Source organism: Uranotaenia lowii, chromosome 3 (genome assembly GCF_029784155.1).
Source record: "Uranotaenia lowii strain MFRU-FL chromosome 3, ASM2978415v1, whole genome shotgun sequence".
NCBI classification, from domain to species: domain Eukaryota; kingdom Metazoa; phylum Arthropoda; class Insecta; order Diptera; family Culicidae; genus Uranotaenia; species Uranotaenia lowii.
In genome coordinates this window covers 95,668,657-95,687,656 of record NC_073693.1, presented here as the reverse complement: position 1 = coordinate 95,687,656, position 19,000 = coordinate 95,668,657, and the positions used below count along the sequence as shown (strand labels likewise).

Here is a 19,000-nt window from a genome sequence, read left to right as displayed (position 1 = left end):
GACAAGAAACATGAATTTTCTAGATCTAAACAAACAAAACTTCAAAATTAAAACAAAAATCAAACGATTTGTAACCAACCGGTTACAAGTGAGCTAAAATTTGAATAAAGTGAAGATGATTGATTACATGAATTTAAGGAATGTGATAGGTTTTGTTGAGCTCAATTCGAAAATATCAATAGAGGAAGTGATAAAAAGATGATTTTTTTCTGACTGGTTCGTCTAGTAGAAAATAAACAAGCCTGACTTCATTCTTATAAGATAGAAAAGTTCCCCACCAGTAAAACAAACAAAATACGGTGGTCAAATATTTGGATTGCTAGTGGAGAGATAATGTTAAAAATTTCGTAATAGACAGCAAATCGACCTCTTTAAATAGTGGTCACTTCGCAGGTTTCCAGCCAGAAACTTTTCATTGACGAGTCTTACCTGTATTTTTCGGAGATGAAAGAGAAGAAAAAATTTAAAAAAATTATGTCTAGTACTTGAGGAGCCTAACGATCTGTGGATTGACACACGATGAATGTATTAATATACATAGAAAACTGTCTCCAAATGCGACTGTTTTTCCTGAAGAGCACTTCAATAAGTCCCAAAAAGTTTATACTCTGTTTTAGTTGGATCTGGAAACATGCCATTACGCAAAAACTGTGATGGAGTGATAACAAATTCAATTTGTTGTTTTTGTGCCGAAAGAGGACAGTCGGCTAAATTTGTTAAAGCTTCGACCAAATAAAAAAATTTGAGTTATTTTGAAGGTCAAGCTTCAGAAAACAGAAAACCTAATTTAAAATAGCCTTGATTTGAAAAAAAGGATGGTTCACTGTATGTATTATAGATGGCGCACGCGATGCACAAAAATTAAGGTGAAAAAACTTCTTTATTGCACGCTATCTTAAAAACCACTTTACGAAACATCACAAAATTCTGCACATGTGAACATAACATTACCAGGTAACTTCGCTGAATATTTCATCGATATCCATTCATGCGTTCAGAAGTGATTCACAAAACAAAGTGTTGCATTTTTTTCAAATACACTTCTTTTTTTACGAAAAAGTTAAAATTGAATAAACTATTTAAATAAAACAAAATTGATCGAGATTTAGTGATGAATCTATTTAATCTATTTTTTTAACATATTCGTTTTATTTTGCATTATTAGTAATGTCCAAAATTTATTGACAAAAAAAATACCATAAAGCTCTGAAAAATATTTATTCAATTTATTTTGAGTGCGACCCGTTGAACAGATTTCAAACTGGTCATTTGCTTCAAAAGGATGCTAAAATATGATTTATCATCAATAATTTCTAACCTGATCAGAATTAAATTCAAGATTTAGGATTCAGTAAGTTTTAAATAGTGATGTTATATTTAAGATTTTTTTTCGAAATTTACATTTGTATTCGTTTATTGGTGTTTTGCAAGTATTGAGCAAAATTTGAATTCAAATAAAACATCAAATGATTGGATTTTTCGCAGGCTTGATGGGCACTTCATGTCACATGTTGGAATTGATGAATACAACAACACATTTATTGACCTGCATTGACAAAAGAAAAATGTCGTTATTTTAAGTTTACTTTGGCGTCTCAGCTTAATTACAGACTCCATAAATCAAAAACTGTAACTAGATCCGAAGAAGGTTTGTCGTAAACCGTGCTATCAACTGAAAAATAAAGGCTTGAACACCTAAGTTTAATTCATATTAAATGTTTTCAATTTTGCTCGAACTACTGTGAAACAGCAATATAAACTTCAAACCCATTGCAAGGTTGTAAACTTTTTTATTTTCATGAAAATAATCAGGAGAAGGTCAATTCTGTCAGTGAATGGCCCTATGATCAATAGAGTTTTGTTTTATTTTATTTTTTGTCAATATTTCTTCGTGAGTTTCGTTTTTTACGGGACGCTAAATCTTATATTGTTCTCAAACTTTTCGTCAAGTATAGCAAAACCCACAGACATTCTCTTTTATATATACTTGTTGATTAAAGAAAATTAGTTCATGACAGTACACCGACGATAATTCCTGAAGGTTATTATTGATATATTTCGCAATTCCCGTAAATCGTTCAGACGACAACCGATGAAAATATCAACTCATCTCGCTGGAAAACAACGCCTTGGATCCATCGCAAGTGGTTCTGGATTCTAGTTCCGTAGAACTGGTTATCACAACCATCACTTTTCTGAGCTATAATTCCGTACAAAAAGGGCGCCGAATAGTTGCGGTTATCCAGAATGGGTCCTCCATGGTACAACTGTGAGTGTAAGTGGGTAAACTTTACTTTCTAATTGGTTTCAGTTTTAGATAAGCTCACCTGACACACTCCCGGAAGCAACGGCAAATCATTGGTTATGCAAATTTCATTCTCCTGTAACTCAATCGAACATTGATGATCGAAGTCCAGTATTAACTTGGCGTAGTACTTGAAGTGAATGTGATCCTCGCGATCGTTCGAAGCCAAAATAAGGGATATGAATTCGAAACCGGAAGATTCACGGTCCCACAGGCAGATTGGCTTCATGGTTACATTGGGCCTAAGATATTGATCAAGTTTAATGAGAGCGACATCATTGGAAGGATTTCCTCGGCGATACGACGGGTGAGTAATTATTTTATCGATTTTGACGATTTCTCTGTTATCGGGAATGAAAACGTAGTCCGGATTTCCCGTGTCCGTGTTAGCACAAAATGCTGAGGTCAGTACAAATCTATCATCGATCAACGATCCGGTGCAGTTGTAAAACCTTTGCGACGCTTGACTTCTCACCAGATGAACTGTCGAATGAAGTCTTAAGGCGGCAATCGCATTTGCTCCAAACTGCCGAATATTACAGCGGGATCTGCATGTGTCGTAGTTAAATTTTTCATTTGTCTCCTGCTCAATCCAGTCTATGTAGTGGGAAACCTTTGTGTAAACTCCGATCGAGTTATTGATGCAAGCGGTTCCGAACGAAGTCACTCCCACAATCACTGGATACTGTAGATCGCTCATGTCAACTCGTCGAATCTCGATGGGACCTCCGGAGTCTCCCTGTAAAATTAAAAATATTAAAATTAAGAAAAATGTGCCTGTATCTTAAAAGCTCTACCAAACCTGACAAGTGTCCATGACAGGGTGAGCTGCACAAAATTGGCTTTCCAAGATTCCGTTCGGGATGCGTCGATCCGATTGGAACTGCTGGCTGCACTGGTTTGTCGAAACCAGCGACACTTGACCCTGCTGCAGCGTATCGCTGAGTCCTCCGGCCTGTTCCGTTTCGCCGTAACCGACAATGTGAAGTGGACCACTTGGAATCGAATCTTCCAACCAGAGGCATGCCGGACAAACAGTTTGACTTAAGCTGGCATCCCGATCCAGCTCAATCAACGCTATATCGTGGTACCGTTGGGAAAATCGATGCAGAGGGTGCCGTTTGATGTTGACAATTTTGAACTGCTGAGCATCTTCGTCATTGTCAGAGTTTCCCAAGTGGGAATCACCTAATCGAACCACGGTCGGGAAGGCTCTGTCAATTAATTTAAAAGAAAACATCAGAAATACATGAAAAGTTATGAAACACTTCAACCTACTCCTCAACTTGAATGGCACAGTGAGCTGCAGTAAGAACATATCTTGCACTTATAAGGGTTCCTCCGCAAGTGTAACGAATTCCTTCTTCCAGCTCCCAACCTATTGCAGCCTTGAAAACGTTTGTAATTATGGGCTAACAATTTTTCTTTACATTTAAACTTTTTCATTACCATATGCTGATACTCGCCGTTAAAAGCACGCGTTCCTCCAGCCACAGATGGTTCCTGCCACTTTCCATCTGAAAAAAGTTATATAAAATGATTTTGGGATGATAATAAAGCCCTTCTTCAAGTTACAAAAACAGGCATTATTTGTTTTGCCAAATCGTGTCGTTGACAACCCACTTTCGAAAGAACCTTATTACATCGTTATAATCTTGAATTCTTAACACAGCTAGAACACTGATCTCGCTTACGTAGATGCTTTTTTGGCGTAGAATTACAGCTTATTATTATCTTAATGAGGAATACAAATTGAAATCACCAAACGGAATTGACGTAACGAAAGTTGCATTTTTAAAAGACATTCTTATTTGACTAACACTTTATACAAAAGCTTTTTAAACACAATTTTCAGTAGTCCGTTTTTTGGGTTTTTGGAGGATCAAAAACCTAAACTTTGAGCGCTTTGAGGCAGCACTAAATCAAGTCCGATTGAGCTAAAATTTCACACAGGTCAGTTTTTTGGTCGGATTTCGAAATTCGACATAACCCATTCTGTTGCCACCTTAATGTCCGTATATAGCCTAAATAATAGGGCTCTTTCTTCACTGGGCTGAAAGTGGTTGCATCAGCTCGGTTCTTTCTTCGGGCATGTTTCCGTAGTATTTTGAGGACAAACTCGAGATCACGTTAGGGTCCCATTAATTGTGTTTTTAGTGGAACTTTGACCATACCATTTTTGCCTTTCTTTCAGAAAGGTTATTATTCGGTTATAGGTCGATTTTGGAGATAATTTTTTATGGGTATTTGGCCCAGGTATCTACCGAATCAGCTTGACGACTTCTGACGATGCATGTTTGTGGTCTTGTGTGTGAAATTTCTTACCCTTAGTTCTCGGCGTTTTTGCTAAACTGGGCTGCACAATTAAAATTATTTTTATCTTAAAAAAATTTTTTTTTCTCTGAAATCTAGAAAAGAATGAAAAAAAAAATCTTCTTTTCATAGGAAGTATGATAACAATGATTACTCCAAAAAACGTATCCAGCTGACTTGCTTGCTTGCGTTACACTTGCAAAATCCAGCAATCACATTTCAATAAGATATCTAGTTTCATGACGTCATAGGCACGACCCAGCAAACATTTTTATAGCTAAATATATTCTTATGCTGTTGTGATATACGTTCTACATACATTTTAGAATTATCGTATGAAATTTGAAACAAATAATTTCTTTTATTTTTCTAAAGCGAAAACTCTAACAATTGGGCTCTATCCGATACCTTATTCGTACCTATCATAAGAATGCAAGAGAGCGCAAGATTTTTTATTTTTATTTATTTATTTATTTGTTTAATTATTTGGAATTGCGCTTCGCAACACCATTGTAAACGGCTTAAATTATCATTTCTGATACGATTTCATGTTTGCTGGGGATAGCTGATGGAGAAGCACGCTTGCATGGTATGAAATTCCCTATGAGTTTGAGTTGGGGACGCTTTTAACCAAATGACAAAAATACAACAGAGACAAAATGAACTGTTGCAGCTGAATTAATTAAACATATGGACTTGATTTTCACATCGTATACTACGATAGCGATTGTAAGTCTTATTCTTCGCCCAACTCTATATTTGCAAGCACCGATTGCTCTGAGAAGGGGAAAACGGAATTGGGATGGGACCGGGACGATGAGTAATGAGGATAAACCGCATTCATGAGTGATCATGCGGAGGGATCCCAGTTAACGCGTTCTCTCAAAAATCGACAGAGCATGCAAAAAATTGAGAGTTGAGTCACCGAACTTAGAATAAAGCGGTATAATTTAGGCGACACTCCAAGAACGCAAAAATTCTCATTCGGTTTGTCCTGCCGAGATACCTAGAGGCAACGAATACGAATGCGTACATGCGAAATCAGGGGCGGGATTATGGAACTCGGAACAATCGAGTTTCGTTCGATTCGACCAACTTTGGCATTACCGATCTCGATTCGAATGGAACGTTTTGCGATGATCTACTACCCGATTTACTCGAAATCTAGTACGTTAAAATTTAGAACTCGGACGAGATTCGTAAAACTGATTCTAAGTCGATTCGAGTTCAACTCGAAACTGGTAACTCGAATCGAATAGGATTCATAATTTCACCCCAGTTTGAATCGTACTCTCGTACGGTGTGGTCGCATTTATCATCTCCGTGTTTTTTATTGCGTGCTTAACCCTCATCCGCATTAGGGTGTCATTTTGACACCATTGCAAGTTTGAAGGCTTGTAACTTTTTTCAGAAGCTTCAAAATACAAAAATTTCTTCGGGGACCCTAAATGAATTCAAAAGTTCTTCAATATTGCATCTTTACTTTTTTTATGGACGAACCCTGGAAGCCTGGACAAAAAAACTCCCTTTTCCGACTTTTGGTGTCATTTTGACACCACAAAAGTAAAATCTATTTAAGTCGTTTGAATTATTATGAACTTCATATAAAACTTATATCAATAGAAACTTTGTAATGTCAGTGAAATATGTTTAGAACATTATATACAGCTAAAGTTACAAGTTTTCTCGTTATTCAGCATGAAAGAAAAAAAAATCGAAAAAACATGCCTCACGAAAACTGCTGTAGTTCATATGTCTCACGTCCAAAAAAATATTTGCCTTATGCATATGAAAGCTGAAGTTAATGCCTAAATCATGAAGACAAGAAATATTTTTTTAAATTTTTTTTTAATGAAATGGTCACAAAAAGTTCAAAAAAGTGGTCTAAAAAACCTACTTTTCATTCGATTGCTTGTAAATACTGTTTGAGCGATGGTAGAGTTTTGAAAAAAATATGACTACAAAATGTATTAAAATTCCAACATTTTGCTTTCTTTAGATTTTTGATGCAACAAAAATTGAATTTACTGGAATTTTTCAAAGTTCACTACTTTGCGCGATTTTTTTACAAATTGAAATTTCATCCGTTTTTGTGGTCCACCGTCAGGTTGTACTCGGATTATCAGTGCTTTTACTTTGTTTGGACCAACCAAGAGTATATTCATTGGAAAGCACATTTAATCTACATTCTAGTGAGGTGCTACAATTCACGCTGTGAGATTTCACAAAAATATGAAAATTATAAACATAAAATCATTCCTGAATTTCTAGAACTACAAGGACAGTTGTAACCGGATTATCAGTGCTTTTACTTTGTTTGGACCAATCAAAAGTATATTCATTGGAAAGCTAATTTAATCTACATTCTAGTGAGGTGCAACAAATCACGCTGTGAGATTTCACAAAAATATGAAAATTATATACGTAAAATCATTCCTGAATTTCTAGAACAACAAGGAGCGCGTCCAGCAAAACGTGTTTGTTTGCTCTCCGAGTAGGTACGGTGGGTGGTGATTCGGGCAGAGAGCGAAGCCGACGGACGAAATAATGATGCGTGTCGTGCGTTTCTTGGTTGTAAATATTCTATTGCTAGTAGTTTGCATTTGGGAGTCACGACACGCATCATTATTTCGACTGTCGGCTTCGCTCTCTGCCCAAATCACCACCCAACGTACCTACTCGGAGAGCAAACAAACACGTTTCGCTGGACGCGCTCCTTGTTGTTCTAGAAATTCAGGAATGATTTTACGTATATAATTTTCATATTTTTGTGAAATCTCACAGCGTGATTTGTTGCACCTCACTAGAATGTAGATTAAATTAGCTTTCCAATGAATATACTTTTGATTGGTCCAAACAAAGTAAAAGCACTGATAATCCGGTTACAACCTGACGGTGGACCACAAAAACGGATGAAATTTCAATTTGTAAAAAAATCGCGCAAAGTAGTGAACTTTGAAAAATTCCAGTAAATTCAATTTTTGTTGCATCAAAAATCTAAAGAAAGCAAAATGTTGGAATTTTAATACATTTTGTAGTCATATTTTTTTTTCAAAACTCTACCATCGCTCAAACAGTATTTACAAGCAATCGAATGAAAAGTAGGTTTTTTAGACCACTTTTGACGTAGAATTACGTCTTACGGCAACACTATAGGGGGGCAAATTGAAATTCGCGAACCGATCTCGCGTCACGAAAAACGCCTCTTTCGAAGACATCTCTCTTAAAAGACATACCAAGCCTGCTCAACGTTGATTGGCTATTCGAAAATGGAAAAAAAATAGACGCTCCGCCCCTTCATGAGTTTTGTTATTTCCAGCCAACGAAAGGTATAAAACAAGGGGTCAACTGACGGTTTGGTTCATTGTATCAGAGAAATTGAAACTAGTGACACGGGCAGTAGCAGAGCTGACCGACAGCGGCGGAAGCAAGTTGTGTTGTGACAGCTCAGAACATCACTAACCCACCTCACTAACCCATCACACACACACACACACACACACACAGACACACACACACACACACACACACACACACACACACACACACACACACACACACACACACACACACACACACACACACACACACACACACACACACACACACACACACACACACACACACACACACACACACACACACACACACACACACACACACACACACACACACACACACACACACACACACACACACACACACACACACACACACACACACACATATATACACACACACACACACACATACACACACACACACACACACACACACACACACACACACACACACACACACACACACACACACACACACACACACACACATATTTATATATATATATACACAGCCGCAACCCCCTTACCACCTTCACCCACCACACTCCCCATCCCCACCCTTCGCTTAACACCCACCATCGCACACCACCCGCACGTAACACACCACCCACCCATCACACACCACCCACCCATCACACACCACCCACCCATCACACACCACCCACTCATCACACACCACCCACTCATCACACACCACCCACTCATCACACACCACCCACTCATCACACACCACCCACTCATCACACACCACCAACACAACGCACTCGTCATCCACCTATTGTAAAAGAAAAGTCAAGCGCAACTCTCTTTAAGATTTTGGCCCTGAAAAGGGCCTTTTTTTGTTATTTGTAGATATGAAAACATGGTCAATCTAACGCTTCCTCGGGAATCTCGTGTTTAAGCAACAGTTTAAGCTAGTGATTGCTATGTGATCTTAAGGGAAATGAAAACATGATACTGATTCCAATCCAACGAGACGCATGAGACTAAAAACAGTTTGAGAGCTTTTGCCCTGAGTCAAGCGTTTAGATCAAAGCAGTCATTGTAAGCTTTTCTCGCAAGCGTTTGATACAAAGCTCATGTGTTTATCACATTATTTGCATAACTGCCGGGCGCATAATTTCGACGACATCGGCCTTGTTTCTGCTTATACTTATATTTAATTCGCCTCTTGTTATGCAGTTGAAAAAGCTGCATACTATCTTTATGGGTCGATTTAGACCATTAATAGTTATTAAAACGACAATTTATGGAAGAATGATTTTTTTCGAAGTTAAGTTCCTTTAAAAAATTCGACATACTTTATTCTAGAATGCTTATTTGAAACGAAAAACACATTGACTCGGGATAGGCTGTAGTAATTCTACGTGAACTTCTCGGTCGTTTCATATATACAACCACTGTAACTTTTTTGAACTTTTTGTGACCATTTCATTAAAAAAAATTTAAAAAAATATTTCTTGTCTTCATGATGTAGGCATTGACTTCAGCTTTCATATGCATAAGGCAAATATTTTTTGGACGTGAGACATATGAACTACAGCAGTTTTCGTGAGGCATGTTTTTTCGAATTTTTTTTCTTTCATGCTGAATGACGAGAAAACTTGTAACTTTAGCTATATATAATGTTCTAAACATATTTTACTGACATTACAAGGTTTCTTTTGATGTAAGTTTTGTTTAAATCGGTCCAACACGCCAAAAGTTATAACGATTTGAGCTTGTGGTGTCAAATTGACACCACTAGTGCTGATTAGGGTAATGAAATCTAATGCGGATGAGGGTTAAAATCGTAGCAGTCGACTTCGCAGGCAGGCAAACACGCGTCTCGAAGAGAAACATACAAACACGATTCGGGTTGTTTTCGTGTGTTTCTCTGGAGGGCGTGTCCTAGATTATTTCGTGTCACTCACCCAAGGCACGCGTATGGTGTGTTCCTCTCTGCCGATTAGATGATGCAAAATCGCAAGAGAGATCGATACGATCCCTCTGTCGATTTGAGTTACCTCTCTGCCAATTCATGTTTACTGTAGCACATTTCGAGTACCTCTAGGTGCCTACGGTTTTTGTTGGAACTGTCTAGGACGGTGGCTTTATCGCAGTCAAACATGTGCTCCTGTTCGAAGCAATGTTCGACGACGGCTGACTGTCGCAGTTCCCTGATGCTGGGGTTTGACGCTGTGGCCCCTGTTGCTAACATGCGTTTTAATTTGGTAAAATCACATCTATGTTTCGACATTCTAGTCCGTAGCTTATAGCTGGTCTGCCCAACATAGCATTTGGAGCATACTTCATCTCGTTCGGGAGCGCCTGCACATGGGATATGGTAGATCACATTGAAGCGATCGATCGGCAATATCGGATCTTTGACCACTGTCAGTAGGCTGCGTATCGTGTGTTTTTGCGTGGTGCCGATGCGTACATGCGGGTAACCCGTCTTTAGCGCACGAATTACGTTTGCAGTTAGGCCATCGATGTGCAATATGGATCGGTAGTGTTGTGTGGGTGTATCTTGTGTGTTTTGGGGGGTGTCGGTTTCGTTCGTTTTTCGAATCAATCTGTTGATAAGGGTCTTCGGGAGATCGTTGATTCTCAGATTCTCATGAATTAATTAAATCCCCTCTCCGGGGGAACATTTGTTGAAAAGTTTTTGACTCGTGAAATTGATGAAATTTAACGCTGTGTTGATTTTGAGGCGCGTGTTATGTGCTGATCGGAAGTTGAGAAATCGTCCCGAAGCTGTTGATTTCTGATACCACTCGGTTTTGATTGATTTGTCGGGTTGTCTAATCAATACTAAATCTAAGTACGGGAGACGACAATTCGACTCGATCTGTTCCAAAACGACGGAGTAGGCGCCGACGCCCTGGGCCTGGGCACGTAAGTCGCACGCAAGCTTACCTCCTCACTTCCGACATGAAATGAGAATTCAAATTCGAAAATTTATAGCCAGAATCCGGACGATTGATGAACGCTTTAGGAGTGCATCTGCTTTGGACAATAACACGAATGTCCGAGTAAGCAATTAATGTAAATTTTAATTATTAGAAAATATGTTTTGTGCTCCTGTATTTAATTTTAGTTCCTTGATAACGAATTAATATTATTCTAAACGTTGGATGAAGCACGTATAAAAAGTGTTATAATTGACCTGATAAGACCGAAAAGCCAATACATAATCTAAAATAATCTTAAAAAACAAGATCAACATGTAGAGCGTATAAAAAATTTGTGATAATTAAAAAAAATCATGTGGATACATTTTTGGAAAAAAGTTATTGAGATACTGGAACAAACTCCATTAGGGCTGCAATGGATGGAGCTGAAAAAATTGTTGATCGAATTTCAAAATCCGACCAAATATATTTTGTAGATTGGCCCAAAAAACCAACCTGCGCATAATTTCAGCTCAATCTGAATTGATTTAGGGGTGCCTCAAAACGCTCAACTTTTGCGTTGACTTTCAAATCAATAAAGGGAAGACAAAAGGAAATTGGAAAAATCAAAATTTTAATTTTTATGCCATATGACTAAGAAATGCGGAAAATGTGTTATTTTAAAACTTTCATAATCAAGGTCCGACACATTTTCAGCAAATATATGTACCTGTCAAACTCGAGTGTTTTTTTCACACACAAGTTCGAAATTTACACATTATCCGTAAACGCGGATTAAGGGAAAAGTGTGTGAAATCACAAACAGTCATGCGTGAGCCTAGCAGGAATCACCCCTAAATCGCCTCAAGTCATGATAAAATAATGGCAAGTAAACCCACAGCATTTAAATTTAAAAATTAAATCGACTAATGCATGAATTTCTCTTTCAGATCCGGCCTGATATCGTCAGCCTTGTTGTAAATAAATACCAGTCATGATCGAGGATTAATAAAAAAAACATTTGAATTACAAATCATGTTGTTTTTGTATCCAAATTATTGAAAATAAGTTTAACTATCATCTTCCGTTTACTTAAATAGAACTATTTTGCCATTTTCACACATTTTCCCGTTTTAAATGTTTTTTGCATAATGTGTCAAACGCACACATTTCGTTTCTTAAGCGATATTTGTTGAGATTTGTCCAATCGTAGCAATCGATGGGACAAAAAACAACATACACATAATTAATAAACAAGTACTATATGTAACCATGGAAATGGTTTATTATGTATATAAGGTAGCGAAATTAGTCAAATAAAGTATTCCAAGTTCTACCTCCAAGTAGTAGAGATCTCTCTTTTCCACTGCCCAAAGTGCTACATCAACAGGTTATGGTCCCAGCACTAGTGGAAAGGAGGAGAAGCGGAATCAAAAGTGGATGGTCATCCAGCCAGGAAGCTGATAGAAGGACAACGAGCCGAAGCCAAGAGAAGTCAACGAGCCGGGAACCTTGGAAGGTTGTAGGACCAGGAGCCATCTGGAAGGTCGTAGAACCGGGAAGCAAGGTGGAGGTCGACAAGCCAGGAAAAACGGTGGTCGTCAGACAGGTGCCAAAGGAGGTCGTTGGGCCGAATCTATTGCGAGCTGACCAGAATCCATAGGAATGTCGGCGAGCCGGGATCCAGAGGAAGGTCGTCGTGCCATTGGTGAGGCGTCGGGCCAATAGAAAAGCGTCGAGCCGAAACCAAACAAGGTCGTCGGACCGGTGCCATGGAAGGTTGTAGGGCTGGGACCGCGAACGCAGTCGTCGGGCCAGAGCCATTGGTAGATCGTTGAACCGGAAAGCCATGGAAGGTAGGCGGGCCGGTACCATGGAACGTCGTCAAGTCAAGAACCAGGTGGTGGTCGTCGAACCAGTAGTCACTGGCGGACTTGCGAGCGGGTACCACGGAAGATCGCCAAGCCGGTGCCATGGAAGGTCGTCGGACCGGAAAGCCAAGTGGAGGTCGTCGGGCTGGAACCACTGGGAGGCGCACGCCTCAGGAAATGCGTCGAGGCGAAGGAGAAAGCTTCGAGTCGCAGTAAAAAGGCTGTGACGAGCCAGAAGTAAGCTTATCGAGCAACAGGGGCGAGAGCGTCATGCAATGAATGCGACGAATGAGGTCCGGTGCGTGCGTTGAAGAGGAGAAGTCCCATCTTTAGGAGGAGCCGCCAAAGGCAGTTAAGAAACTGCGAATGTGTATGTTGAGGAGGAGTGTTGAGATTTGTCCAATCGAAGCAAACGATGGGACAAATAACAACATACACATAATTAATAAACAAGTATTATATGTAACCATGGAAATGGTTTACTATATAAGGTAGCGAGTCAAGTCAAGTCAAGTCAAATAAAGTATTCCAAGTTCTACCTCCAAGTAGTAGAGATCTCTCTTTTCCACTCCCCAAAGTGCTAAATCAACAATATTTCCCATTAGTGTGCAGCAGTAGCTTCACACATTTACTGTGTTGGTCTACTTATTTCTACAATGTGTGAAATTTGACACACTAATGTGTGGAATGATTTGTTAGTATGCTTATAAATTTATTCTATCTTCTCATAAATCAAAAGAGATTCAATTTCTTACAAAACTAACCATTTAGTTATTGTTTATTTTTTTCAGGGCACCATTTTATGGGAAGATGGGAAAAGCAATTTTCCGTAGATATTCATAAATTTTACGCATGAAACCACCAGGAAAGTTGTGTTAAAAAATAAAAAAGGATTTGAAAATTTTGATAGCGTGTGAGTATTTAATTTCATCACGTTCTGTATTTAAGATCCAACTTAACGGTCATTTATTTGAACGCAATATTTTTTTGTCTTCTGAAGATAATTTTTGTGGCGAGGCAAATACAAAAGAGTTGAAAAATCAATGAATGGTATTGCTACTTTCACTATTGCCATCAGAGGTAAAAAGAAGGAACTCGAAGGATTAAATATAAGAAAAAACTACAAAGATTATCAGAAGAAAAGCGTTACAGTATCACGATGCAGGATTAAGTTGTGATCAGAATCTGGTATCAGGATCCGGAACTAGGATATGGATAAGACTGAGGATCCAGATCAGGTTCCAATTTCAGGATCCAGAATTCGGGATCAGAGTCCAGAATAAAGATCAAGCATCGGGAAAAAGGTGGACTCAAGGCCATTATTTTTATCCTGGATCAAATCACGATCAGGACTGACAGCAAGATCACAATTCGAGATCGACTTTAAATATTTCCCATTGAACAACTAAATAGCCACTTCTGCGACGATAAAAAATCTCTCAGTTAACTACATAAACAGTTGTTGACACATGTCCATTCTTACGTTCAACTTTGCTCAATCCGGGTTATGTTATCTATTGAACTCCATGTACAGTCTTACTAATTTATACTATTTTAGTTTGTACTCACCAAATTGATTGTAGGAGATCGCCCTCGATGAGTAAAACCGTTCAAAACAATCTAAAACGAAATGATTCGTTGTCAACAAGCTGAAACTTTAATCTTACTCAACGATTACCATAGATATCAGTTCTCTGGCTGTAGTCCGCGGCAGGTGTGGGAGAAAAATAATTCTGTCCGAAAACACCATTGGATAAAAGTAATATAAAAATACAAATTTTTCCACTAGCCATGGTAGTCGATTAACAATAATGATTTTCAACACCCGTCGATGTTAACCGTTCATCAATAACTACAGTAGCGATCGATGTAGGTGATGCGCGCTTCAATGATAATAGTCTATAAACCTAGTATGAATCAACTGATTAATCGGAACTTCGGCAAGATCTGAGTGATTACTTAGTAAACAAGCTTCATGTGAGATGCATTTCTCTTGTGGTGGGAAGTACCGACTACCACGAAAACGCGACTTTTAGTCGAGGATTTCATTTGCATTCATTTTCGGTACGGCGCTCTAGGGTTACCAGAGTTGATTTAACCGTTTTCAATCGATAGGAATTTCTTTCTAACATTAAAGTTTTCTCTAGAAAAATAAATATATAATTTATTTGCTCGTTTATACCACTAAAGCAATATAAAAATGAAAGGTGATGGATGATGGTATGTTCTGTTGGGAATTAATTTAAATCAGGAGAATAAGTACTCATCGTTGAGCCACATTTTAAAAATGATGCTTTCAATCCAATCCAAGTGTGGCCTTATGCGGGATCCGTACAGCCTCTGGTCACATCCTTTACTTTTATGAGAAACAATTCCATACAAAAATGGTATATATCCATCTCGACTATCCAGGATTGGTCCTCCAGGTAATATCTTAAAAAAAAGCACAATATTATTAGATTATTAAGACTACTATGCCTGTATTGAATCTAGCGTACATCACAAATGCTAGGAATGAATGGAGTTTCATTCTCGATACACAGCTCATTGACGGCCTCTTGATCTAAACAATGTTCATCAGATCCCCAAAAAGATTTAGTAAAATATTTATCAGGCCTAAGATCTTTATGGGTGTTGGATTTCAGCACAAATTTGGAGGATCCATTATCGGGCAAATCCTTGTTCCACAAGCAAACTGGTTTGATGGTGGCATTCTGCTCAAGGTATTTTGACATTTTTATGAGGGCTACATCATTCGACAAATTTCCGGTTTTGTACAAAGGATGAATGAAAATTTCATCAATTTGTATAATTTCTTCTCTTCTAGGGATGTGTATGTGTGATGCATTCTTATCCAAATATTTTGCGCAGGATGCTGACGTAAGCACAAATCTATCATCAATTAATGCTCCAGTGCAGTTGTAGAAGCTATCAGCTGATTCATTGATCAGAAGGTGCACTATTCCTGGCATGGTCTCATACCCTACGGCATTTGCTCCCGTTTGTCTAATATTGCAGCGATTTTGACATGTGTCATAGCTGAAAGACTCATTAGTTTCACGCTCAATCCAATCCAGATAGTAGGACACCTTGGTGTAAACTCCTTTTGAACCATTAACGCAAGGTGTTCCGAATGATGTTACTCCAACGACCATTGGAAATTGACGATCTGCAAAGTCGATCCTTCGCACTTCAATGGGACCTCCTGAATCACCCTGAATCAATAAATATCTTTTTAAACAGACTTTCTTTATACAAAATAAATTATTCGAAAAAGTACCTGACACGTATCCATTACCGGATTTGACGCACAGAATTGACTCTCTATCAACCCGTTGGGAATTCTTCGATCGATTTCAAACAGTCCTACACATTCAGCCAGCGGCATCGGCGAAACCTGTCCTTGTTGAAGCGTATCGCTGGGTCCTCCACCGAATTCCTTCTCGCCAAATCCTACAATAAACAACGGCCCTTTGGGGACTTCATCTTCCAGCCACAGACACGCCGGACAAACTTCCTGAGTAAATCGGGCGGTTCCGTTCAGTTCAATTAGAGCTAGATCGTGGTAGCGCTGGGCGAATCGATGCTGCGGATGCCTTTTGATTCGCAGAATTGAGAATTCCTGCGCCTCAAAGTCGTACTGCGAGTTACCGAGGTCGGTGTCACCCAGTCTTACGATGGAAGGCGGGACTCTGTAATTTGGGAAAATTTTGTAGGAATTTGTTTAAGAAAAATAATACGCGTAGGATGGAATGTAATTTTGGATTATGATGTGCAAATGAAAAAAAAAGTTTAAATGTAGGTATTGACTTAAATTTACAGACGCCACTTAATATAATAATTATTTTAGTTTTAAAACAAAAAAAAAATCAGTTTGACGTTTTCAAAATTGTATATAACATGGCCGTAGGAACGGGGGAGGGGGGTTTTGGGGCTTAACCCCTTCTTCCCCCCCATGAGGGTCCAAAAATGCCAAATCAAATGTTCTTCTCTAAAGTCAAAATTAAAATTTCCTAACGAAATTTTGATCAATGACTGAAACGATTCAAATATATAATCTTGACTCAGAACTCAAGCCAAAACCTCAAAATCTTTTGCAAAGTAAATAAGACTATGACAATAAACTTTCGTTTGATAACGGACTCAGTTGATGCACTGGGTAAGATATCGCACTAGCAAGCCGAGATAAGATGTTGCATTGAGTTCGATGCTCACAATATAGTTATGTATACATTTTTTGGGATGAATTACCCAATAGGATGAAAATCCCAGAAAATCCCATAAAATTTTCGATTTTCACTATATAGTTATACTTTTTTTTTGGGATGAATTACCCAATAGGATGAAAATCCTATAAAATGTTTTTCTTGTTTCACTAGTATATAGCGGTGATGCATCATTTTGTTTGGAAGCTCGAGTCTTTATGCCAGTAGTGCTTTTCCAATAATTTAATTTTAGGTACAGTACACTTTCAGTGCATTTTTGGCACAGAGATTTCCTTTAAAAGCATTGAATTTTCGCAACCTCTTCTATGGGTGCAGTGAATAAAAGTTTCTACAGCATGGTTGGCTGTTGAAAATTAAGTTTTTAATCCACCAAATAACTTACCCTTCAATCGGTATCACACAGTGAGCTGCAGTAAGAACGAATTTTTCCGTGATTAACGTTCCTCCACACAGGTATTGCACTTTATTTTCCAGCATCCATCCAATAGCGGCCTGAGTGATCGCCATTTGTGTAAATTGAAAATAAAATCTAGCTAGCTCTTTGCATTCCATGAAATTTCACGTTAAGTTTTGTACTCACCATATGTTGATATTCACCGTTGAATACTCGAAATCCACCGAAAACAGCCGGATCATTTTTATCAACTGAAATTTTCGTTATAAATTTCAAGAATTTTTAGAATAATCTGCCGATTTAATGGTAATTATTTTTCCTGTTGAAATTGTTATGTTAAGAGAAAGCCATAGCGCTTTTAATACTAAACTTAAATACTTACTATCAAACTTGTTGACTGACGGCTTTGTTGAGTAGAACCTTGATTCGCAATCTACAATTTTAGATTTTGTTTATAAATCATGTTCTTTTTCAAAATATTTAAAATCAAATGATTGTTACCAAATATATTGTCTCTTTTGAAGTAATCAGGAGCAGGCAGTCGACTGAAGTTATCTTGACAATTCACTACAGTGTAATGTAAGCTTAACACACATAGCACTAGAAATTTAAACATTTTAGTCATTATTTTAACACACTTTTCACTGAGCATTTACGTTGAGATCGAAAAATTATTCACTGGAGATCTGGTTGCGTACTGAAAACCGAACGCTTAAATCAGCTGTGTTTTATATATTTTTATTTATTAAGCCGGTTTACTGGAGTCATCCAGGAGAAACTGTTCTTTTGCATTAGTTACGAGATCCTCTGGCCAGCCGGTGATTTTTCTGCACCTTAGTTAATTTTTATTTTTTCTCTCCTCATCAATCAATTTCCCCGCGTGCAAATAAACGGGGATTCACCAATCGATGACCTGTGTGGGAAGCGATCGTTGGTAGTCTAACGCATGTCTAGATTTCAAAAAGTGCAGCGTATCGTCATCTATATAAGCAGTCACAGGGAAAAAGGTATTTTACAGTGATTATAGCTGCTTCGCAGGATAACGGATTATCCCTGTTGCATTAACAGCGATCGTTTTGTGAAGCAACACACGTTTGAAACGAAATTTTATAAAATGTTTGATAGTGGATTCGACTGAAAGTCTAAAGGCAGAAGGCTTAAGCCATGAGAATATAAAGACGAAGGGATGTAAGCCCGAATGGTTTCTAGGTTGAATGGTCGTTAGCCCTTATATATCATTATCCATAAAAAATGCGAAAATCTGTCACCAAGGTTTCAAAACAGTTTTCTTAATTTAAATAGGGTAGAGGCCCTTAAGACAACGGCTTAAGGAAGCTTTTTTCATTACTTCAATAGAATTGCCTTCCATGTTGGTTTTAAACTGACATTCATTCATTGAACTATATTCCTAATATTGTGTTATGAAATTATGCAGGAAATAGTTCAATCCATTACGTACTTTTGAGCCAATTAATGATTTATTTTTCACATTTAAGTTCCCTCATTGTCGTACCAGGTCTTTACTTCCGTCGTACAAGGAGACCGAAATGGTCTCAATTCTTTCCATCCTTTCCTGGGATAAATTAAACAAATTGCGGTTGTGGTTCATGCAACTGGCATTAGCTATTACTTCAAACGGATCAACCGCACAGGATAATAGCAAACGTTCTCTCA

At 38.2% G+C, this 19,000-nt stretch overlaps 2 protein-coding genes across 3 annotated transcripts; both read right to left on the bottom strand.

The window, feature by feature from the left end:
• Nucleotides 1–1,970: 1,970 nt before the first annotated feature.
• Nucleotides 1,971–14,646, bottom strand: LOC129754310 (serine protease snake-like). The gene is made up of 7 exons (XM_055750281.1): nt 14,385–14,646; nt 14,276–14,326; nt 3,755–3,822; nt 3,584–3,693; nt 3,108–3,519; nt 2,328–3,044; nt 1,971–2,267 (listed from the first exon to the last, which is right to left on the bottom strand). Exons 1-7 carry the CDS (start codon nt 14,497–14,499, stop codon nt 2,079–2,081), a joined length of 1,662 nt encoding a protein of 553 aa, XP_055606256.1. The 5' UTR covers nt 14,500–14,646; the 3' UTR covers nt 1,971–2,078.
• Nucleotides 14,647–14,880: 234 nt separating this feature from the next.
• LOC129754307 (ovochymase-2-like) lies at nt 14,881–18,014 on the bottom strand. 2 transcript variants are annotated; one of them, XM_055750278.1, is made up of 7 exons: nt 17,828–18,014; nt 17,709–17,759; nt 17,513–17,645; nt 17,315–17,424; nt 15,987–16,398; nt 15,205–15,921; nt 14,881–15,139 (listed from the first exon to the last, which is right to left on the bottom strand). In XM_055750278.1, the coding sequence occupies exons 3-7, from the start codon at nt 17,513–17,515 to the stop codon at nt 14,954–14,956; spliced, it is 1,428 nt and encodes a 475-aa protein (XP_055606253.1). In that variant the 5' UTR covers nt 17,516–17,645; nt 17,709–17,759; nt 17,828–18,014; the 3' UTR covers nt 14,881–14,953. The 2 variants fall into 2 exon arrangements, with proteins under 2 accessions (XP_055606253.1, XP_055606252.1); XM_055750277.1 differs by having other exon boundaries at nt 17,513–17,577.
• Nucleotides 18,015–19,000: the final 986 nt, after the last annotated feature.